This window comes from Vicia villosa, unplaced genomic scaffold (genome assembly GCF_029867415.1).
Source record: "Vicia villosa cultivar HV-30 ecotype Madison, WI unplaced genomic scaffold, Vvil1.0 ctg.000011F_1_1, whole genome shotgun sequence".
NCBI lineage: Eukaryota > Viridiplantae > Streptophyta > Magnoliopsida > Fabales > Fabaceae > Vicia > Vicia villosa.
Window position 1 is genome coordinate 299,717 of NW_026704941.1, and position 23,675 is coordinate 323,391.

Sequence of the window (23,675 nt, forward strand, 5' to 3'; positions counted from 1 at the left end):
AATTTCTCTATCAATAGCTTGAAACAAAAAAATTATTGACCTTCAGATCTATAAGCTTGGCCTATTCCACACTCTTTTTGCGTTTCACTTGTTGATGTTGTTCCAATTGATGGTGTTGGGATTGCTTTTTCTGCGAGGCACCGCATCTCTTTACTTCGTAAAAAATTCTCCATCGTTATTGACCAATTATCATAATGGCCATTGAACCTTGGAATGATCGGACGTACAAACTTTTCAGAAGTTCACATGTTGATATTTTGGTGTTTCTTCTCACACACTCACTTCATACGCATGCACTTTAGTTCCTTGGTGTTTCCCCTTTCACTCTCCAAACAATGTGAAGGCTCCTTTAGAGTTTTGATACCAATTATTAGAACTAGAAATAATGACGTGACAAAAAATTGGGTTGTTCGTAAAAAAGTAAAAACGGACTTATATAGTCATTACAATAGAAATACGTCATGAGTCAGTACTACATAACAATAAAACAAAAATAAATAAAAATATTGATCCTAAAATATAGAATTTCCTTCTAAAAATAAAACTTCCCTTAAAAATAGGATTTATTGAACTAATTAAAAAAACTTGACTTTAACTAACAAAATATAGTTAAAATTTTAATTGTGATAAATCTTACAAAGTGCTCCCATTGAAAAAACATGATAAAAAATTAAATAAAACTTTTATCAATATTTTTTAGCCATGTTACACATCATCATCAACTTAACAAATTAGTTAAAGTCAAGTTTTTTTAATGAACAAAAGTTATGTACAATTCTTTAGGTGTGGTTCTTATTATTTTTCAATAAAAATAGGACAAGTGTATAATTTCCTCTTCTACGTATGCAAATTTTTTCTATTTTTTTGACTTTAACTAACAAAAATATAGTTAAAATTTTAATTGTGATAAATCTTACAAAGTGCTCTTATTGAAAAAACATGATAAAAAATTAAATATAACTTTTATCAATATTTTTTAGCCATGTTACACATCATCATCAACTTAACAAACTACCCACATGTAAGTTTCAAGTTACTCTTTAAAAAGTGGAATTGAAATATCATTATTTGTATTTTACTTTATCTCAAATCAATAGATGAATCAATAAACCTCTTTATTGATAAAAAAAAAAAGGTTGAAACCAACTTTGAAAGTGTAGAAAGTCACACATGAGTTCATCATAATGAGATGATGACAAAGAAAGAGATAAAAGTCCCTAAAAGTGAACACGCATATTCTACTATAGTTGTTTCTTTGTGTTCAGAATCTGAACACAACGATGACCAAAAAGAACCCACAAAACGACAACAGGCCCAATAACAGCCCAGATTCACACAAACGGGCCCATAAAGCCCACCAACGCATAAAGCCCAAGAAATTGTCATCGTAGGATCATATCATCTACCCCTAATTCCAACCGTTGGATGAAAACAGTAGGCCCCACAAAACCAACCTTCATTGACTCTTCACACTTCATAGCAGGCACAGTTACAGTACTCAGAAATAGTAACACTCGAAGACGACATTGCCGCGTTTGCGTTTTGGTGTTTTGCTCGTTTCACACTTCACTCTGTTACGACGTCGTTTTCCAACAAACGACGGCACCGACACTCTTTCCTTCCATTTCTCGCTTCTCCGGTAACCATTCTATGCCTTCAAGCTTTCGCATTTAGATTCATCTTCTAATCCAATGCTCAATTCTAGAATTCACATCAATCGATCAGTAAGATTTTCAAGAAAAAGTGCTTTTTAGAAAAATCCAAACAAGGCCTTATTTTTCCGTTTTTTTGAGATTCCAGTGTAAATGTAAATGCCGTTGAGACCGTTCCGTTATTTTTTGCAATTTTTTTGTTATTGTTGTTTCAGTTGCATGATGATGATGATGTAAATTATTGTTAATTGATTTTTTGAAATTGCGTTTGTTTTTAAGCTTCCGAAAATTTTGCTTATGTGATTTTAGTTTTGACCTTTTCTTTTTCTTTATTTTTTGCATTAATTCATAATAATACAACGTAAAGTTTTAATTTTTGTGATAATTCTTGTTATGAGATTTATCAGGAACACCCATTCAAAGTAAAAAGGCTCCATGAATGATCAAACTATGTATTACCAACAATATGATTAATGAAATTTCTAATTCTGCTTACATGCTTGATTCTGCTTACATTTGAGTTTTGTGATACAATTTTTACCCTAAAGGCTTATGATTATGCTTTTTTTACTGAATAAAATTCAGTTTTGTAAATTCTCGCCACTATACTTACTGGTTTCATTGAGTTTAACTGGATTGGATTTTCTCGTTTGTTGCTGCGGCCGATCAAATTAGGGTAATTGCAGGTTTACTTTCTCTTTAATATGATTTTGTAGTTGGTCCCATTAATCTAACCCCCGGCTATTATTACGATTAGGTCGACATTACTTAATAGATAATACTATTATTTGTTCTGTATATGTATAATGTGATTAATAGAAGATATATTTGTTTATATGTGATAACTCTGTATATGAAATCTTTGTTTTTGGAAGTTTGATTTGTAACTGTAATTCAGTTGTGCAGCTGGAAAAAAAGCGGTGATATTTTCGCGAGGGAAATTTCTTTGAGGCAGAAAGGTATTTTCGAAGGAGGTGCTTGGAATGTTTATCCAATTGATCTCGGGTTAGAACTGAAGCCTGAAAGCTATCCACCAGCATGAGTAATAAACTTAGTGATGGGTTCAAACCAGAGAAGTCATCTCTGTCGTATGCTGATCTTAATAACGAGACTACCAAAAATGAGGCGGACGGTTATTTAAAACAACTACCAAATCCACAAAAGCAAACAACCCGTAGAAGGGAAAATGATGAAGATGAGCTTGTTATGCACATGTCAAGTTTACCAGGTTATTTGGAGAGGGGAGAAAAAGTCCCTGAGAAAGTTTTGAATGTTGGGGTCCTTGATTGGGCCAGTCTAGAACATTGGCAGTACAGTCATAAACATGTACCCCACAGGAGTAGTCAGAGCTCGACATCTTCCAGTAATACATCGTCTTCTATTCGCTCAGAGGAATTATCTGGTAATTCTAAAAGGGGCCTGAATTGGTCTCCTCAGCAAAGGATAATCCCTCCGTCAGTGCGATCTCACTTTATTGCTTCTACAAAGCAAGATAGTTCTATTGCTGTTAAGTCCTCTGCAGAAAATATTGGAAATCGTCTGAATCTTAGAGGTAGCCATAGTTTTGACATACAGAGAAAAAATGTTCGGACTGTTGATCATCTTTCCCGAAACCATTCTACTAGTATACTGAAAGGATGTGATAGGTTGGAAATGAGCACACGAGATGATCAAATGGAAAAGAAAAAGGAGAATTTACCTAGAGAACAAAATGGTGATATTACTGCACATGATATGCTTGGGAAAAGCAAACCAATTGTTCTTATTATACCTAGAGACATTCCTCAAAAAAACAATCATTGTGGAGCTTCTGATATGCGAACAACCTTCGATCAGAAGTTAGGAAGCCATAGTCGAAAAACAAATTCAGTAAATCCCAAGGAACCTTCCTGTACATATATGAGTTGCGATGTTTCAAAATCACGTTCTTTGCTAGATGAACTTAGTCAAAGTCGTTCTCAGCCTAAAGAGTCACGGTCCAGTTCCTTAGATTCAGAAAAATTCAAAATTCCTGTTTCTACCTTTTCAGCACCTTTACCGGGCAGAATGGGAATGAGCCCAGGCAGATCTAGAAAGGCTGAGGAAAGGAAACCCAGCATTGCTGGATCTTCATCTGCAAATGAGCCTCCTAGAGAAGCAGAACAGAAAGTAATTACCGATCATAAAGTAACTCCTGAAAAACCAAGAAGCTCTTCCCCTTTTCGCCGATTAAGCTTCAGCATGGGATTCACAAATAAAGTTTCTGGTTGTAAGGAGGTTGCTCATGTGCCACACCAGAGCTCCATAGCGACGCATAAAACTAGTTCAGAAAATGTGAGAGGTAATGCTAGCTCAAACATTCCAGGTAGTGATAAACCTAGAAGTTCCAGCAGAAGCAGGGCCAGCCCTTTGAGGAGATTCCTTGATCCACTAGTGAAACCAAAGGCAGCAAACTGCCATCATTCTGTGGAGCTATCTCAAAAAGATTCAGAAAATGCAAGAGGCAGTGATGGGTCAAACATTTCTGGGAACAAATCAAGTGCTGCAAGTAAAGGCAGGTCCAGCCCTTTAAGGAGATTACTTGATCCACTGCTGAAACCAAAGGCAGCAAACTGCCATCACTCCATGAATTTATTTCAAAAAGAGACAGTGTCAACAAATAAGAACTGTAGGTCAGGGAATGGGACATGTTCCACTATACTGCCAGCAAAAGAATTGGACAAAGACGAGAGGTTTGGTTGTTCCACAGCTAACACTGTGGAATCGTCGAGTGAAGAGGCGCATATGCCATCAACATCTCAATCTATACTGAGGATTTCCATGAAGAATGGTCAGCCCCTTTTTACATTTGCTGCTGGCAACAATAGCAACATTCTCGCTGCCACTGTGAAGAGATCCACTGTCTTAAAAAAAGATGAATGCAACTGTATCTATACTTTTTTCACCTTTAAGGAGATTAAAAAGAAGAATGGTAGTCGGACGAATCACAGCGAAAAAAGCAAAGGTCCCGATTATATTCGCCAGGTCATTGCCCAAATGAAGCTTTCCGATATGCACTATGATGATTCAAATAGTCAGAGTCGTGTGGAGTCTACCACAAAAGAGTTTGTTTTGTTTTCTGTAAAGCTAAAGCAAGGAGATGCTCAGGTGACTGACTATCAGCCAAATGACGAGCTTGCTGCGATAGCTGTCAAATCACCTAAAGCTGTCAATTATGCGCATCAAAACAGTTCCCAGAATGAATGTCAAGATCTATTACAGCTGACAGTGGTGCTTCCAAGTGGGGTTCATAGTCTTCCAAGTGATGGTGGACCTTCATCGCTGATTGAGCGCTGGAAAACTGGTGGATCCTGTGATTGTGGTGGTTGGGATTTGGCTTGTAAACTAAAAATTCTTGCAAACAATAATCAAATGTGCAGAAAATCAAGAAGATCGGAAGCTTATTTTGCAGATCAATATGAGCTTTTCTTCCAGGTATTTCTCCATTGATTAATTTAAGTCTGTTATCATATTCCAGATTAATCTTTAGTTGGTTAGCCTATAGATAATTGATTACTAAAGTTTTTTACCATGAATGCTTAATACAGGGAAATGACCAATGTCAAGATAGCCGTCCTGTTTTCAGTTTTTCAAATTTTGAAGCGGGAGCATATTCAGTAGCTTTTGGTTCATCGCTTTCACCCTTGCAAGCGTTTTCAATCTGCATAGCAATGTTGGATGGCAAGCTCCCTTGTGAACTTTCTGGATCAAGAAACTCCATTGAGGGAACAAATAGGAGGCAATCACAATTGATTCAAACAGATGATTCAAAGGATCATAGTAAATTTGAGGGCATTCCTGCAAATTATGTTGCTTATCCTCCAATCTCTCCTGCTGGAAGGGTCTAAACTTTATGGAGTAAAATCATTTCTTGCGTCTCCTTGTCATTAAGTGCACAAAGCGGGTAACCAGCAAATAATTGTTTTTTGACAGTAGTATGCTATTCTTCATATCTGCTGCATAGGTGAAAAGCCTTGCAAGTTCATAACAATCATAGAACATCATTGTCTACTAACAACCAATTGAATTGTGAATAGCAATAAGTTGCAGTTTATCTTTTGGTATTTCATATTTGTCCCGTTGGCATGGTTGACCATTGAGAAAATAATGTATTTAGAGCCTATTCATTGAGTGGATAGGTAACCCCATTCAATATGCCAGCTTGAGGTAATGTGATACAAGTGTACTATTAAACCTCTTTTAATAATGGATAAAATAAAAAATGGTTTGTTTTTTTAAAAGACCATAACAAATTAACAATTTATGTAACGAAGATATATAGGTGATAACTAGAAAGAACAAGAAGATAAAAAGAGGTCTTGTAGTAATCTACTGTGCATTTTCAGCAATGGGAGCTCGTTGCTCAAAATTCTGTTTATGCTGTTTGCCTTCCAATATAAAATCTAATTTTCATGACTTTTTAGATCATGTTGATCTTATCTCTAAATTCGAACTAAATGGGCCAATGAAAAAACAATTTTTTACTATTGAAATTTTCAAACTCAAAGTTTTGTTTAAGGGAATTTCTTAATGAATCTTAAAAAAAACACTTGACGAAATTTAAAAAATGTCATTTAGATTTCGAAAATGCATCTCTGAACACACTACTTATCATTTTAAGACATTTTGAAAATGTATTTTTAAAATAAAATTAGTCATAAAATTATGGCATTGTTAAAAAATGAGAGTAATTTTTATGTTTGAGGTGCATTCGAAAATGAGATTAATGGTTATGCACTATCAATATAAAAAGTGTAACCAGTCCATCCCAACTATTCATAATTATTATTTTATATATAATTAAAATAAAAGTCAAACATAACTTAAAATTTGACGGCTATAATTCACTGACGGTGTATTCCTATTAAATTCTTCGAAAATATATTTTTAAAATCTGGGGTGTTAATATATTTTTACGGGGTCTCTTCAGGGCCGGCCCAAGGGCCAAGCTACTAAAGCTAGGGCTTTAGGCCTCAAAAGTTTAGACCTAAAAAAGGCCTCAAATTTTTTCATTTAGTTATAAAAATATATAATGACGCTTGAGTTACATATATTATTGTAATAGAGTTGGTAAAATATAGGCCTCTTTTTCTTTAATGTTGATCCATTTATCGGTATAGATGATAGAAACAAGGCTAAGGAGAATTGGGGTGGTTTCACTGAGTTTGGCTTGGACAAAGACAAACTAAAAACTGCCACGTTAAAATTTTTCACCCGACAAATTATACTAGAACACGGTGAGGAGACTCCTAATGTTGTCTACATAGAAAAAACTGTAGATCACGTGTTCGTTTATGTGAAACATTTCAACAAGTTTGAGTGGCCTCAATCACACCAGTTTGTGCTTCTCCAAATTTTTCTAGCATTGTCACTTTTGAAGATAAAGACATTAATAGATCACTAATACACATATTGTAACATTCAACAATTCCAAAATATATTGGTGTTGACGTAGTAATATCAACATGGTATCGGGGTCTATGTCTATGCTTCATAGTTTTTGCATGAGTGAGCGAGTAGAGGCACTCAAGTTGATGTTTGATATGTTTTGTATAAGGGATGGCAAACGGGGTAGGACGGGACAGACATAACTAAGGGTGTGGGTCTAAAACATTAATCTGCTTTGCAAAAAGTGAGGGCGAGGCGGAAAATGCCAGCGGCCTTTGCATCTTTTAGAGTTAAAAAAGTAAAATTTTATGTAAAAACCTGAAAAAAAATAGAACAGGACGGACATATTAGAGGTTGCGAGCCTAAACTCTTAGCCGGCCCTGCAGAAAAATGCGGACAAAACTGACATGTCCAATGAACCGGACCCATTTTGTCACCCTTGAGTTGAAGGGTTTCAACAAGTGTGTTTGGGGAAATCCACACCAATTCCTAGTTCGTTTGTGTTTCTTTATTGAATTCCTTTTTACATATGTAGCACTCAGGTGGAAGCTATAGACATCAATACATCACTAACTCATATTGTTGAGTGTATCAATGTGTTATATAACACTGTCGCTTTAGATTGAAGATATTGACATCAATACATCAGATTGAAGATGCTAACATCAATACATCACTAACACGTATTGTTATATTCAGCAATTCAAAATTATACTGGTATTGACATAATCGTGTATATGGGGTTCTTTGTTGTATTGCCTTCGTCTGTCTTATTTATGTTTATTAAAGAATCATATAGAGATAAAGGGCATCTAGGTAGCAAGATAATGTAGTCAAGAACAATTTGTTGACAGAATAACATAAACTGAGGGTAAAACTTGAAGAGTCAAATTATAAATGAAGAATGAACTAAATTAACTGAGTAAATTATTCTAGAGTTTTGTGTGAGCTACATCAAGCTCATAAGTATTCAAACTCTTTCTTAATAAAATAGCTTGACCTCAACTTAGTCATGGAAAAAATAAAGATCTTGCAAAATATTAAATCTCCTCAGGCTGCAACTACTAATATTGCAGTCCTAGCTCAGGCAAATCAAACCGCAAAATAGAACACCGATATAATACACTGCGATCATTGAGGCTTCCCGGTACCAAGCAGCTGACCAATTAGATTAGTCACCTGGCAAAACCAAAAAACCCAACTTTAGAAACAAGATAATGATTATGGTTGTTAACATGTGCAGTTTCCATGAATTCATATGTAAAAACCATATTCAGATTATCAGAACTTTTGTGATTCATTTTCTTTGCATTGTATCACACTATCGAGGCACTATATAGTAAAATTAAAGAGCATACTATTTAACAGATGATAAAACCAACTAATTGCATCTTCAAAAACCATATTCAGATCACAACTTCTATGATCTATTGCTTTGCATTGTATCATACAATTAAGGCAATAAATAGTAGAAATTCCAAAAAGAGCACACATTTTTTAACAGAAAGTAAACCGAACTAAGATTGCATTCTTAAACATCTGAGAAACTATTTTAGCATTAGAAACGAACAATCAATTCCTGGATTTGCAAATAATAAAAAAAAAGAAGATAGTCTTACTACTAAAATAGCTGAAATAGACACACACACACACACACACATAAACTTGCTAGTGACACATTCAATCCAAAAGAAGACATGAAGTAACATCTTACATGCCAGTATTTGGAAACACAGCGATCAATGCAACTATTTTCACCCATATTTAGCTCAGACTCCTTGTACCTGAGAACATAACACAACAAACATATCATTATATAATTCACAACAGATAAACCTTCAAATGAACAAGAAACCAGTCTCCAATTTCACCAGAAGACCTTCAAAACATATCAAACATAACAATTTCTTAAAACACTAGCTGAAACAGAAAGAAAAAAAAAAGAGCTTTTTCTTACTTATTGTCAACACACTTGTTGAAACAGGTCTGGGTCATCCTGAATAGTAAAAAAAAAAAAAAAAAAGCCAAATCAATTACTATGCCAATAACAAAATTTCATTATACTTGTTACAGAAATCACACAGCAAAAACATAACAAAATAAATGTAAATAATTTAGTTTGTACCAAATTACCAAATTCTAATTCATATATGTTATATACAAAAATATCTAATTTCTTCAAAAATGAAAAAGGGGTAATGCAATTGGTGTGATAAGAGAAGTTGAAGGAACCCTACTTGTTGAACAATTCGACTCTATACTCCATCTCTTTTTCAGCCATTCCAAATATCTGCCCAATTACCAAACCAATTATTCAAACACATCAAAAAAAACTCAAGCAAGGAATAATAAAAATAATACCCAACAATAAAAAATCAAACTTGGAATGAAATCAGAAAAATGAATCGGAGAAAGGGAAAAGAATACCTGCCTGTTCTTTATCGAGAGCAGTAGGGGGGATTCCGCTTGCGGCCATTGTAGAGTAGAAGAGTTGAGATGACGGAGATGATCGAAATGCAGAGGAGACGATGCAGAATTAAACCCTGAAACTTTCGATTCGGTGGTGTATATGATTTAGGGTTTTTGGAGGTGTGTGTATAACACTACAACTTGACGGCGTGGTAGATTTCTATGAGGCACACTTTTTTTTTGAGTTTTTTTTATTTACTTTTAATTTTACATAAATTTCTAGTAATTATTAAAACCTGCTTAGCTAAAATTTAATTAGCAATATCTAAGATGAGTTTAATTTTATCAAATGTTGTAATCACTATTCTCCTCCACGTGTTTCGATATTAATTGCTATTTTGAATATTTTATCAACATCAGTATCATTATTGTTTCAACAAAGAAAACTTTGAAGTCTAATTGAATACAATCTATAAGAATGGATCATCTGCAAGCTGTTGGACTCTGTGAACGGGGTGGTACCTGCAAGGTACTCCGATGTCAAAGTAAGAAAGAGAGCAAAGGAGCACAAGTACAAGAATAAGATTGATATTGGGCAAGATTCCCTATTTTGGGCTGGATCATTGGAGGCCCAGAAATAGGAAATGCCAGAATCCTACGCGGTAGGGCAGAGTCAGCAAGTGACTCACGTCCTGGATGATCTGACCGTAGGGTTCGGAAAGGGATGACCGAATTTCCCATTAGTGTGTTGACCACGTGCACTTCGTGAGACACGTGGGGTGAATGCTCCAACAGTCATGAAGACATGCACGCTCGATTAGGCTTGGACCTTGAATTGGAGGTCATAGACTTCCCCTCAATGTGAAGGTCATAGACTTCCCCTCAATGTGAGGTATATGAAAGCATCTTATCTTTACATTCTCCGTATAGTATCTCATGTGTTATTCACAAGGAAATCCAACCATGCTGACCCAAATATTAAAACATTGAGAAAATAAAGTAATTTAACATATGTTGGAATGCAAAAGAGGGACTAGTGCATAGTTATCATATCAGGGTTTGATCACACTTTTTTTTTAAACAAAAAAGGATTTCATTAAAAGAGAAAAATTACAAGAGTCAAGGACAAAAGACAAAAGACAAACACAAGGTCCATTAAGTACAAAGCCTAAATCTAGGAATGCCTTGTTTGTCAAGCAAAAAGTCCTTGGAAAGATCTTGATGAAGACTATCAAACCAAGTGAAATTCTTGGTGTTGTATCCCATGTTAGCTAATATGTCAGCACAAAAATTTGCCTCGCGATAGGTATGCGAAACAACAAAATCAATTTGAAGAGTGAAAGCACAGCAAGAACTCCAACGAGTCTTTAAATGCCAAGGAACCATATCCACCTTCGAAAAAGCCTTGACCACGAAGAGGCAATCTATTTCAAGCCACAATTTGTTCCAACCATTATCTCTAGCCTTCTCTATTGCCATGATTGCTGCAAGCAGCTCTGCAGAAACAACACTCCCAACATGGAGATAAGCGCAAAAACTTCCCAAATGCCTAGCTTTATCATCTCTGAATATGCCACCACAGGAACTGATCATAGGGGAACCTTTAGAAGGCCATCAACATTACGCTTAATCCATACCACCGGGGGAGGGGACCAAAACACCTCCAAACATCTCCTAGGCAGCCTCGGGTTCACATCAATGCCAAAGGCTTTAATGACACTAAAGCTCCTCATATCAGAGTTTGATCTTTTCGTTTTAGAGCTGCCAATGATTTTGACCTGGGACAACACACAAGGTTTAAGGCTATCCCAATGAATAGTCTTGTCCTCAAAACGAGCAAGGTTTCTAGACTTCCAGATGTGGTGAAACAGAGAAGTGAAGCAGGCTGAGATAATGATCATAGATTGAGGAGACCAAGAATCCTTAAGGACTGTCAAACAATCCTCTATGCTGAGCACAGTCCGGCTGCCAATCAAAGAAGAAATCCAATTCCAGAGATGAAGAGAGAATTCGCAGTCAAAGAAGACATGTTGAGCAGTTTCATAATCCTTCTTGCATAAAGAGCACATGGAGGGGAGGGAGCAGCCACGAGAAATTAAGTTATCATCAATGGGGATTTTTTCGTGAAGATACCTCCAAACCAAAATAGAATGAGAAGGAGGAATGGCATTATCCCAAGGGAAGCCAGGCAAAGCAGCGGGCACCAAAGGCTTGATGAAGAAATCATAAGCAGACTTTATGGATAACCTGCCATCCTCAGAATTGGTCCAGACAAAAGAATCCTCAGAGTTGAAAATCAAAGGATAAACTTTCAAATGAGAGGCATTAAGCTAGGGTAAGCAGCAAGAATGTTGTCAGGAATTTTCCAATTGCCATTGATAAGCCAGTCACTGACTTTGGTAGTTAGGTGACCATGGTAAATGGGAGGAATGTTAAATTTTTTGACCAGAGGTTCTCCAAGCCAATTATCTAACCAAAAATTCACTCTTTTGCCCTCTCCTATGATCCATTGGCTGTTTTCCATGACAAATGAGTACAAACCTTTGAAACTGTTCCATAAAGAAGACTTTATAGAATAAGTGATGATGCCTTTATTCATTTTTATTCTGCCAGCCAGAACCGTGGCCCAATGGTTGTGCTCACTCAAAAAGCTCCAGCAAAGATGCAAGTTAGTAGCCTCATTGAATCCTCTTAAAGATTTTATTCCAAGGCCACCCTCTTTAATGCTCTTGCAACAAGTTTTCCACTTCACAGTTACCAATTTTCTATTGTCTATATCATCACTCCAAATAAAGTTCCTCATCCATCTTTCCACATCTTTGATGATGCTAATAGGCCAGCAATAAATAGAGATGCAGTGCACCAACATGCTAAGAATCACAGCTTTAACTAGTTGAACTCTTCCAGCCATGGTGAGGAGGTGAGCCTTCCATGTAGCCAGCTTAAGTCTAACTCTATCTGCAAACATTTGAAAATGAATAGCCTTAGGTTTGCCTACAAAAATTGGAACCCCCAGGTAGATAAAAGGAGGATAAGCTATTTTGAAACCAACAATATCAGCAAGAGCTTTATGTCTAGTAGAGTACATTCCCCCAGCATAAATGAGAGACTTGGATTTATTACAAAATTTCCCAGAACAAGAGGCATAAGAGTCAAGTAAGGAAGCAATAGCATTTAAGAACTTATGATCTCCTCTGCAGAAAATCATCACATCATCAGCAAACATAGTATGAGACTCCAAAAAACAGTTCCTAGAAGCTTTCACAAGATTAATACTTCCATTAAGAACAAGTCTAGAAAGACTTCTGCTGAGCACTTCTTCAGCAAGGCAGAAAAGCAAGGGAGACAAGGGGTCACCTTGTCTAACCCCATTGGAGCACCTAAAGTATCCAGCTGGCCTCCCATTAATGCCTATGGACATGGTGGCTGAATTTAAAATAACAGAAATCCAATTACAAAAAATGTCATTAAAGCCAAAGCATTTAAGAGTTTTTATGATGAAGGGCCAACTAATGGTGTCAAAGGCCTTGGAAATGTCGATTTTCAAAGCCACATTTCCACTAAAACTCTTATTGTTTAAGAGATTTATAGCTTTAGATGTAAGGCAGATGCTATTTCTAATATTCCTACCAGAGATGAAGCCATTCTGATGTTTAGAGATTAAATTGGGAAGAAGAGAAGCAAGCCTGTCAGCAAGATTTTTAGAAATGATCTTGAATTTGTAGTTTGCCAGGGCAATAGGTCTGTAGTCAGATATTGAAGCTGCCTCAGTGATCTTTGGGATAAGGACAATGGTATTAGCATTGTTGTTGTTAGGAATCCAACCCTGCAAGAAGAATTGAAGCACACCATTAGTCACATCAGATTTTATGATATCCCAATAGAACTGAAGAAAATGCCACCAAATCCATCTGGCCCTGGAGCAGAATCGGATTTCAGACTAAGCACTGCATTTTTAATCTCATCTTCATTTGGAATCATAGTAAGAATGGTGTTGGCCTGATCAGAGACAAGATTAGGGATGACCTCTTGGATCAAATCATTATCCTGCACTGCAACATTGTTGTTAAAGAGATTTTGAAAGTGATTAACAATATGAGTTTCCATAAGAAGTCTATCAGTAACTATAGAATCATTGATAGTAAGAGAAGAGATTTTATTTGTCTTCCTCCTAATCCTAGCATAAGTGTGAAAGAACTTTGTGTTCCTGTCCCTTTCAGTATTCCATTGAATCCTGGCCTTTTCCTTCCATAATTCCTTTTCTAAATTTAAGGCCATGTCTAAATTGTGCTGAGCCATAACTTCCTGAGACTGAAGGGTGTCAGAGTAACCAATTCTGGAAATTTCCACCTGCAACAAAGTAAGCTTTCTTTCAGCCTCTAAAACTTTAGCCTTCACATCTCCAAAACTGCTCTTGTTCCAGTCCTTGCGTCTGGACTTGAGAATTCTAAGTTTCCTCTCAAGAATGTATAAAGGGCAGCCAACAATGTTAGTATTCCAAGTGTCTTTGATGAGATTATGGCAGGACTCATCAAGAGTCCACATCTTCATGAATTTGAATTGAGAAACATAGCCAATTTTCTCAAAATCACAAGTTAATAATATAGGATAGTGATCAGATCTCAACTTAATGAGAGTATTACAAACAACAGAGCTACAAGCATCAAGAAAATCTAAAGTACACACAACTCTATCAAGTCTTTTTTCAGTTAATTGGGTGCCTCTTCTACCATTGCTCCAAGTGAATTTGTTCCCAACAGTTGGTAAATGGATGAACTGATTAGAGTCAGACCAGTGGAAAAAGTCAGGCATTGGAGTTTTGGCAGGGCTACAGCTTCCTTTATATTCCTCATTGCTGATAATGGCATTGAAATCCCCTGTGAAGCACCAAGGGGTTCCAGGAGAAGCCACACTAAGCTTGTTCCATAAAATCCTTCTCTGAATATAGCTTGTGGAAGCATAAACAACAGAGAAGCCAAAGTTAGTGTTAGCAATATTTAAAGTAAAGGAAATGTGTTGGTCATCCTTGAAAACAGTCACAGGATTTAGAGAATTCCTGCAAAAACACCAAATGTTTGGTAAGAGATCATGCCTATGATTAGAATCAAAGAATTTTAAATCAAACCTTTGGAGCCATCTTTGAGGGAATTTCTCAAAGTTCATCCAAGGCTCAGCAATAAACACTAAATCAGGAGTGTGCTTTTGAATCAATCTTCTGAGGGCTAGCCTCGAAGCTTTGTTTGCCACCCCTCTGATATTCCAGAAAAGGGTCTTTGATCACACATTTTTTGTATTATGATAGAGCCAACTTAAAAGGGGAACACTTATATTCAACCAATACAATCATTAAAAGGAACCACTAAAGTATATACAAATTAGAGAGAACTATGAGATCTTAGAGAATGAGCTAATAAATATGGAAGCTTTTGACTTTGAGATTCCTTACACTCTTTCAAAATAAAATTTGTGGACCTCAATCATTACAAGCACGCAAGACAACAAGAGGTTACTGCAAAACAACACTGAAACTCTTCGTCAGGTATCCAAGCAAGTTACCTTTCTAACAAATCAAGTGATTGACTATGGAGTAAAAGTTATGTTTGCAAGTATGTGATATATGTGGTACATGTGTTTATTGTTTTGTTTCTCACCTTTTTTATAATTCCAGAGGAGAAAAAGTATACTCTCATGTGGAGTAGAGTATACTCTCTTTATATATGAAAGGGAGTTAAACCATTCTATTTTGTTTATCTATCTCTTTTTGTTTTTCCATCTCCCTAATGTGTTGTCATCATAAAAAGAGAGAGAGTGTGGTTCTATATGATGTGTAGGTAATATCGTCAAATAATTTTGGTTTTTATGATGAAAACTATTTCAATGGTTCTTTACAATGATTCTTCATACATACATATGAACAAAAAATAAATCATGATAACTTTTCTAGGCTCTTGGTAGAAACTCTTTCAAGGGTTCTTGACGACATCTCTTCAAATGGTTTTTGGTGATGACAATTGAATAAGAAAGCGATATCACAAGCCTCATTTGCCAAACATTTCAAGTTCCAATTGAAAGTGATATACAATGTTGAATCAAGCAAATGAAGTTGAAATTATGAATTTATGAAGTGTGAAAGCTTGTCTGATCCTGTGTTCAGTGTTTTAGTTTTGTCCAATTAATTGTAAATGGAACAAGAGTAAATCTTGAGCCTTGAGGTACTAAGACAATTCCACTCAGACAAAAGTATTTCAAGCTTCATTTCTCTTTTGATAAAACTTCTTAAAATAATCAAGGCAAGTGCTTAACTGGTTATAAGTTAGTTCAATCAATTAGAAAAGTAAATACATTGGTTGATAGATTAAGAGGTCTTTCTAATCTATTCAATCAAAAGTGTAATGTCTCATAATCGATTAAGGATGTTGGTAATTGATTAAGTGACGTCGAAATCAAATTTTTCTATTTTGCCTTGGTTAATCGTTTAATACATAATTTTAATCGATCAAAACTTAAAAAGCCCATGGATAATTTTATTTTTTTAAGCCATATGTTTTCCTATATAAAAGATGCTTCTCCTCATTTTAAAACACTTCAGTTTTCTAAATAGAAACTCTCTAATATCATTTTTTTCTCCCATTCCTTAAAAAGTTTGTTTTCACTAGATTGTCTTAATGGCAAGAGAGTAAATAGTTTCATCTAAGAGTTATGTTGTATTGTTTTTGTGTTATAATTATTTATGCAAGGGTGTATTTCTCTTGTGATCTCCTTGTAATTGTTTTAAAGGTTGCAAGCTAAAAATTTAAAAAAAATATGGGTGAAAATTATTGAACTGAGCCTATTTAAAAACTTTGATTATTTGTGAAAGGTTTTTTTTGTTGATGATGTGCATAAGCTCAAGTTATTTCTAAAGATTGTTTGGGATGTTCTTGCATAAAAGCTCAATGTTGTTTTAGTGGAAATGGTAGGAGAAAAAGTTTTTGAAAATTGAAGTAGGTCAAGTGGTTTTGGACGAATCAGGATAAATCTCTAATAAGATTTTTATATCTTTTATCTTCTGTTATTTATTTTATGTCGTTGCTTCTTGTTTCACTGTCTGTTTTTTCTTTGCTATTATTCTATTGTTGCTTTTGTGTTTATTTATTAATCGTAACATAAGATTTTAATTAAAATGTTTTTATAAATCAGTTTTTGAATTTTAAATATCACAATTCATTCTCTCTCTCTAACTTGTATTTGAAGTCATTTATCAACAATATATTATCTAATATGCTACTTTCTATTTTTTTTTATTTGAAATTATTTGATCAATAATATATTATCAGATATACTGATCTTTCAACAAATGATTGTTCGATCATTAATCTCAAAATATATATTCTCATATAAATATGTCATTCTCATATGATATATATATATATATATATATATATATATATATATATATATATATATATATATATATATATATATATATATATATATATATATATATATATATATATATATATATATATATATATATTGGCTGAGAAATTAGGCGTTGATCTATAGGATAACTGGAACATTTGTGTTGCGGCTAGAGATTTTTTTAAGAATCAGATTACTAGAATTAGAGTGTTAGAGACATTTGGATGTTTCATTTGAGCAAATTAGTGTAAATGTGTTGAAGAAATTTTATGAGTTTTAAAATTTTGATATGACTTGTATATATATGTAGTTACTAGAAGAAGGTTTCATCGAGAAAAAAATGAGTTCAGAAGAGTCCATTTGATAAGAGCTAAAATCAAAGAAATCTTTGAGTGGATAAAGCGGTTGATTGACAAATTCTCGAAAAAAAATTAAAAATCTTAGACTAAGTTTAGTATTTGTGAATACAGATTAAATAAAAAGTACATTTAACTAAACAATTTTAAGTAACACTTAAGAGTTTAATTCTTATGCACTATCAGTGTAAAAAAAATTATATCATCAATGCATCATAATCATTCAATTATATTATTTAAAAAAAATAAAATAAAAGTCAAATATTACTAACTTATCAATGATTATGATTAACTGACAGTACATTTCAATTAAAACTTCTTTACACTGTCAATACATTTCAATTAAATTCAACATATAATCTTATTAATTATGTTATTATACATCATATTACATATTACATTTTTTTTCTTTGGGTAAGATGTCACTTGCATTCTATTAGATTCATCGCAACCGTGAGTAAGCGCGAGTATTAGACTAGTACTACTATAAAATCCTTTGGAAAAAAAAAGTAATTCTATTCTAAAATTAAAATTCGTGTAAACAACATCCTGACTATTGTTCCCCTTTATTATCTAGATTCAATTATGCATGATCAAATAAATCAGAAAAATCACATATAGGACGGTGGGAAGTTCTAGATAGCTGCATCATTGGATATTTAGATTGCTAGTGCATAATTAAGCTTACAATCTTGTTCAATCTCTCAAACTAATTTCCTACAATTGCAGAAACGAAATACACATATCACATCTAAAACCACAACCCCAAAGCAATCTTATGGAGGAATAGAGATGAGCAATGGATGGTGGGGATGGAGAGAGCCATTAACTATGAGTTGGTCGATGAATGAGTCCAATGCTTTACTATCTGATCAGCTAATTTACATTTCTTGGAGATGGCAGACAATAGAGAGGGAGCTGGACTTTTTTCTCATGTAGTTCATGAGTTTCGTAGGTAATGGCGGCTATATATAGTAAGAAGCATTTTACTTAACATAATAGTAATATAATAATAATTAATAATACTCCCTCCGTTCCTTTTTAAGTGTCGTTTTAGAAGAATTTTTTTGTTCCTATTTAAGTGTCGTTTTATAATTTAATGTTATAATTTGTCAATTATACCCTTATTTTTTCAATAACTCCACCTCACATTTTTCAATTAGTTATTGGAAAAAGAGAATCTATAAATGAATTTATTTAGAAAGAGAAAAATAAATAAGGGCATGATAGGAAAAGTAACTCTAACAATCCACTATCTTGGTTGAAGAGTTTTTTTGCTAAAATGACACTTAAAAAGGAACGGAGGGAGTAATAGATAATAGATAGATATAAGATAGGAGACCAATGACATACATATCAAGAAAGAAGAATTAAATGCATTCAGCTCACTCTCCCAAAGCAAGTTTCATGTCAAGAGGTTATTTAATCAGAAATTTAAAGAAAGAAGAAGCACATAAACCTTACTTGAATGCGTAAGGTATATTTCCTGATTGACTCAAAATGTTAACATAGTAAAAAAAACAGCTATGCCAGTTGAAAATCTAATCTAAAACACAAGGCATAATGTCGAAAACATAAATCCAAACCCTGAGTCACTACAAAGCATTAACTTGCTTGTGCTTCAACTTTTAAGTCACTGTCTGTGGAACTTGTCAAGGTTGGTGAAGTTTCTGATGCTTTTACTACATTTGGGAGGTACCTCCAGCAACGCTTGTGAACTCCACTAATTTTTTTGGGAGCATCTACTAAAGGCAAACCTGCAATAATTTACATGAACAGATATCAAAGCATGCCAGAGAATAGTACTGAAAAATGCTTCCGTACTCATAAAATGCAAACTTTATTATTTTTGGTACATAATGTTTTATATATTATTGCTACAACAAATTTCATCTAGTTTATTGAATAGTGAAGCTTCTAAGCAACACATATACAATTGTTATATAAGCAAAGTTAACCAATCATATAAATTTTACTTGGAACACGACTGAAAAAGACGAAGTTTACCTCAAACAAAGAATAAAAGCATTCAAATTCATGAGCATATTCAAGCTCCTACGTGAATTCAATATTGAAAATAATGAAAAATATAAGCATTACAGAACCATAATAACACTTGCATGGAAAACCTCTACTGATATGCAATATCTTCATTTACACACTACACACTTAGAATTGATGAAGCATACTATATCATCATTTACTAGGTTAGAGTCTACTGCTTTGATCAAAAGGAAAATCTAAGCAAATGTACATAACTGCTTCGGAGTAGATTCTGTACTTTGAAATCTTTAATCATTTGCAGGGAGTGGGTGATTTTTCCAACTTAGAAGGAAACGAACCTAAAGTCAAGCTGGAATGTGACAACTTCAGCTGTGCTATTACTAACTATACCACTTACAGGAGGCTTTCATAATAAAATGATTTTATCTAAAAGTAGAATAGAACCAAAATAGTTAGCCCAAATACAACCCTTATAATGTAGCATCATTCACTTTGTTTTTCAATTATCAATAGCTTTTTACATGAATACAGAGTTCAACTTTATGTCTACAATCAAGTCATAATATAAAAGTTTGTTGGACAGGGAGTTCATCGTGGTTTAAAGTCAGTGATCCATTGAGCTATGTGATTTAATTAGTAATATAAATAGAGATATGGGATTTTATTAGCAGAGTTGAGTGGGCTTATGTACTAGACATAGTGGTTATACTATTATAAACTTCTTTTTGCTGTGTATGCTAGCAGCCAATGTTGAAGGGTACATGCTTAAGGCTTTTTTATTTCCTATTTTGATTGAGCTAATCATTAGTGTTGGTCTATAAAGACATTTTGCTCAAACCTTTAGCCATTGCACTGCTGGAACTTCTATAACTAAAAAAAGTTGACCTTTGTCTACATCGTTTGAGTACTTACCAGTTAAGGTTAATCATTTTGTGAAAATCCTACATTCCTACCACAATCTGAGGGTACAGGGTTAGCAATAAGGAAAACTGCACTGCATTCAACAATAGTGCTGTAAACAGATTGATAGCTAAAAATATCTTTCTTGAAGAGTGTAGGGTTCACAGATGCTCTCTCAAGTTTGAAAAAGTGTTCAAATTTTTAACTATTTGGAGTTGTCAAAGTCAGACATACACTTCAAATAAATCAGATGGAACACTTTAACTGAATGCAATTCAAAAGAATTAGAGACAAGAGCCATAACAGCATCCCCCTTAACACTTATATTGGAAAACACAACATCATCCGTTCATTCCAAAAAAGTTTACAAACTTTAGACTTTGATAAAACAAGATATGGATGAAGAGTGTGTTATAGCCCAAAAATAAAAGAAGAAAAGGGATGAAGGGTGGGTAACTCAATTTATCCTATACATTGGTTTGGGATACTAATAAAGCACTGAAATTCAGAGTTCTGTGTAAGATTCTAAGTCAAATTTAGGATCAGAACCTCTTAATTACAATAATAACATTTACAGAAGAACTACTAATATATTGATTTGGTAATTTCTCTATTTTAAAATAAGCTCAATTGTGGTGAAATTTCAATCTTTTATATGTCAGTAGTCCTACTAAAGATAAGGTTCTATTTGAGTTATAAAGTTTTCTTTGTCTTAGTATTATGGTTGGTTAGCCTATCTATAGTATTATGACCTATGAGAATAAAAGTTGTTAAACTAGTAAGTTCAACAAAAAATAATTTCTTGAACTCAAACATGCATAACAACAAAAGTACAATCCTTGCTAGCAATACATATTTCATCCTTCAAGAGTACATCAATAAATTGAAAGGATCCCAGATTTGTTCTTAAACCAAAAAGCTTAGCTGAAAACTTAATTTCTGACTTAAAAGAAAAACTAATTACAAATTTCTTGGTTTTGACATTTGATGACAGATACACTAGATTTTATACTAACAGAACCAGAAATGAACACAATTACTTTCTTCAAGAAAAGAAACCAATAGCAAAAAACCATTGCCCCACATCTTATCATAAATTAACCAGACCCTAAAAAAGCAATAAAGTGGAGGGTACACACGATGATTCTATGTTTATATCCTCAGAAACAATCCAAAAACCATTCTGAAAAGTCTGGGTAAGTGACCCAATGACCATATGGATCGTATATCAAATAAATCAGATTTTGGGCTACTACCTTAAACATAAAAATAAGATGTGGCTTATTTAATACTTTGAAGAGTCTGCAAAGAGCGTTAACATACCAACGCATATTAGTACACAGTTAGTATCAGGTGAAGACGAATTAAGAAGTGGGACTACTATTAGGATTCAACCTTCACTACAAAACATGGACATGATAGAAAGAGTCAAGTCATTGAATAGGTTAGTTAGTGGTGATTCCCACTTTGGGAATCAAGCAAGTAAGTGTATTCAAGGTTTGAGGGTTCCTTTGAATCAAGCTGATCTTACTAAGAAGTCTTCCATGTTTTCTAGTCAAACCAATAGGGAAAGTTTGGTCAGAAAATCTCCAATAGCAGGCTGGTCTAAGCCTGATCTGAATCATAAGGAAAGGAATTCTGAATCTTCCCATACACAGAATTTACGAAGAATTACACCTACTGTTGCCCGAAGAGAAAAGCCACTGCCTCATCAGATGGTAATAATGCCAACTCTATTGGACCAGAGATCCAACGAGATTAAGGTGAATTCCCATCAACGTAGAGATGAATCAGTTTTAGACAGGAGAGGAACTCATAAGATACGTCATGTTGTGCCTCGTAAAACTAGGGTTGAATTGAAACCCAACTTCATGAACCAGAGGAATCAAGCTCAAACTCTGACTCTTCTTCTCAAAGGACTTCTCAGCAAGACAGTGCCAATACTGGTAGTGAATCTGTGGACTCCTTCTTGTCAGTTGGTACACAAGGTTCCAAATCAGGAAGGATGGTTGATGCATTATATGAAAGAAGCTCAAAAGAGAGTAGTGATTCAAATTTAAAACAAGACAATGCCCCTTCACCTAGGTTCTTATCAACTGAATTTGGTATAGTAGGATATAATACGACTAATTAACCAACCACATAAAACTATTAAAATCATTAAAAAAAAATGCTGACTTAGGACATTTATCAAACAGTTTATGGGCAGAACAACAAGAAAAATAAACTCATCTAAAAAAACTAACAACTAACCATTTTTATGAGCAATGCCCCAAGCTTTGCCATGTTTCCCATCCTGCAAACAATATTCAAAAACCAATCAACAAAAAACCAGAACGTAAAACTGAAGAGAAAAATGAAGAGAAAACGAAACGGGAAGAGAACCTTGTAGAGATTGAGTTTAGTGATTTCGTAAGAAACTTCTTTCCAGTGAGTCTTGGCCATGTGGTATCCGATTCCCCAGCTAGGTAAGAACTGAGCCACCTCGAAAAAGTTTTTCTTCTTTCTTCGCTTGGATTTCTTAGCAGTAGCGGAAGCGGCATCAGAAGAAGGAGAAGGAGTGGAAGATGATAGGGTTCTGATGAAACTGAGGGGGAATCGGAGTAACGAAGAGTTTCGAAGAGAGTGAACTCTGGTGCCCAATGCAGTCGACATAGCTTCGGAATTTCTTTTCCTTTCTCCGGCGGCTATAGCCCAAGAAGTGAAGACAATCACAACTAGGGGTGGGAATAGGCCAGGCCAGCCTACAGGGGCCTACGGCCCAGCCTACATAGGCCTAGGCCAGGCCAGACCTATTTAATAAATAGATCAGGCTTAAGCTTTTTTAAAAGCCTATTTCATTAAATAGGCCAGGCTTAGGCTACTAAAAAAGCCTATGAAGCCTTATAGGCCGGCCTATATATATATATATATATATATATATATATATATATATATATATATATATATATATATATATATATATATATATATATATATATATATATATATATATATATATATATATATATATATATATATATATATATATATTAAATAAGTTGGTTCATGTATGCATATATATTAGAGAAAAAAAAAAGCTAACTAGACTACGTTATATATATATAACAAATGTTAAATAGGTCCACTTATATATGTATATATAGGTCGACCTACAAGACTTCTTAAATTATATAAATTAATTAAAAACTTTAATGAGATACAGGTTTTTTAAATAGGCTTTCAGGCCAGGCTTTTAAAAAGGCCAGGCCAGGCCAAAAAACCGAGCCTATGATAGACCTTAGGCCAGGCTTAGGCCTTCTAAGTTTATCGTAGGCCAGGCTCAGGCCTTCTAAAGCCTAGCCTAGCCTATTTCCACCCCTAATCACAACGACGAGTTATTGTAAGGAAGAAAAAAAAACCTTTTTATTAGAATATTTTTAAAAAAAATAAGTGTGAAAAAAAGGGGATACATTACTTGATTTGCTTTTTTAAAATAATCCTATTTTCCAATTAAAATACTAAAATAATAACCATGTTTACTATTTACTGATTAATTTTTACAGTA

General features: G+C 34.3%; 4 protein-coding genes across 5 annotated transcripts; 1 reads left to right on the top strand and 3 right to left on the bottom strand.

Moving 5' to 3' along the window:
* Nucleotides 1-1,475: 1,475 nt before the first annotated feature.
* Nucleotides 1,476-6,281, top strand: LOC131621824 (uncharacterized). 2 transcript variants are annotated; one of them, XM_058892862.1, is made up of 3 exons: nucleotides 1,476-1,639; nucleotides 2,551-5,105; nucleotides 5,219-6,281. In XM_058892862.1, exons 2-3 carry the CDS (start codon nucleotides 2,691-2,693, stop codon nucleotides 5,516-5,518), a joined length of 2,715 nt encoding a protein of 904 aa, XP_058748845.1. In that variant the 5' UTR covers nucleotides 1,476-1,639; nucleotides 2,551-2,690; the 3' UTR covers nucleotides 5,519-6,281. The 2 variants fall into 2 exon arrangements, with proteins under 2 accessions (XP_058748845.1, XP_058748846.1); XM_058892863.1 differs by having other exon boundaries at nucleotides 2,559-5,105.
* A 1,505-nt stretch (nucleotides 6,282-7,786) lies between these two features.
* LOC131621738 (mitochondrial import inner membrane translocase subunit TIM10-like) lies at nucleotides 7,787-9,694 on the bottom strand. Its single transcript, XM_058892782.1, has 5 exons — nucleotides 9,490-9,694; nucleotides 9,296-9,348; nucleotides 9,016-9,054; nucleotides 8,773-8,842; nucleotides 7,787-8,237 (listed from the first exon to the last, which is right to left on the bottom strand). The coding sequence occupies exons 1-5, from the start codon at nucleotides 9,532-9,534 to the stop codon at nucleotides 8,190-8,192; spliced, it is 255 nt and encodes an 84-aa protein (XP_058748765.1). The 5' UTR covers nucleotides 9,535-9,694; the 3' UTR covers nucleotides 7,787-8,189.
* A 928-nt stretch (nucleotides 9,695-10,622) lies between these two features.
* Nucleotides 10,623-11,060, bottom strand: LOC131621786 (uncharacterized). The gene has a single exon (XM_058892827.1). The coding sequence runs from the start codon at nucleotides 11,058-11,060 to the stop codon at nucleotides 10,623-10,625; it is 438 nt and encodes a 145-aa protein (XP_058748810.1).
* A 7,520-nt stretch (nucleotides 11,061-18,580) lies between these two features.
* Nucleotides 18,581-22,865, bottom strand: LOC131621825 (uncharacterized). Its single transcript, XM_058892864.1, has 3 exons — nucleotides 22,514-22,865; nucleotides 22,382-22,424; nucleotides 18,581-18,981 (listed from the first exon to the last, which is right to left on the bottom strand). The coding sequence occupies exons 1-3, from the start codon at nucleotides 22,781-22,783 to the stop codon at nucleotides 18,830-18,832; spliced, it is 465 nt and encodes a 154-aa protein (XP_058748847.1). The 5' UTR covers nucleotides 22,784-22,865; the 3' UTR covers nucleotides 18,581-18,829.
* Nucleotides 22,866-23,675: the final 810 nt, after the last annotated feature.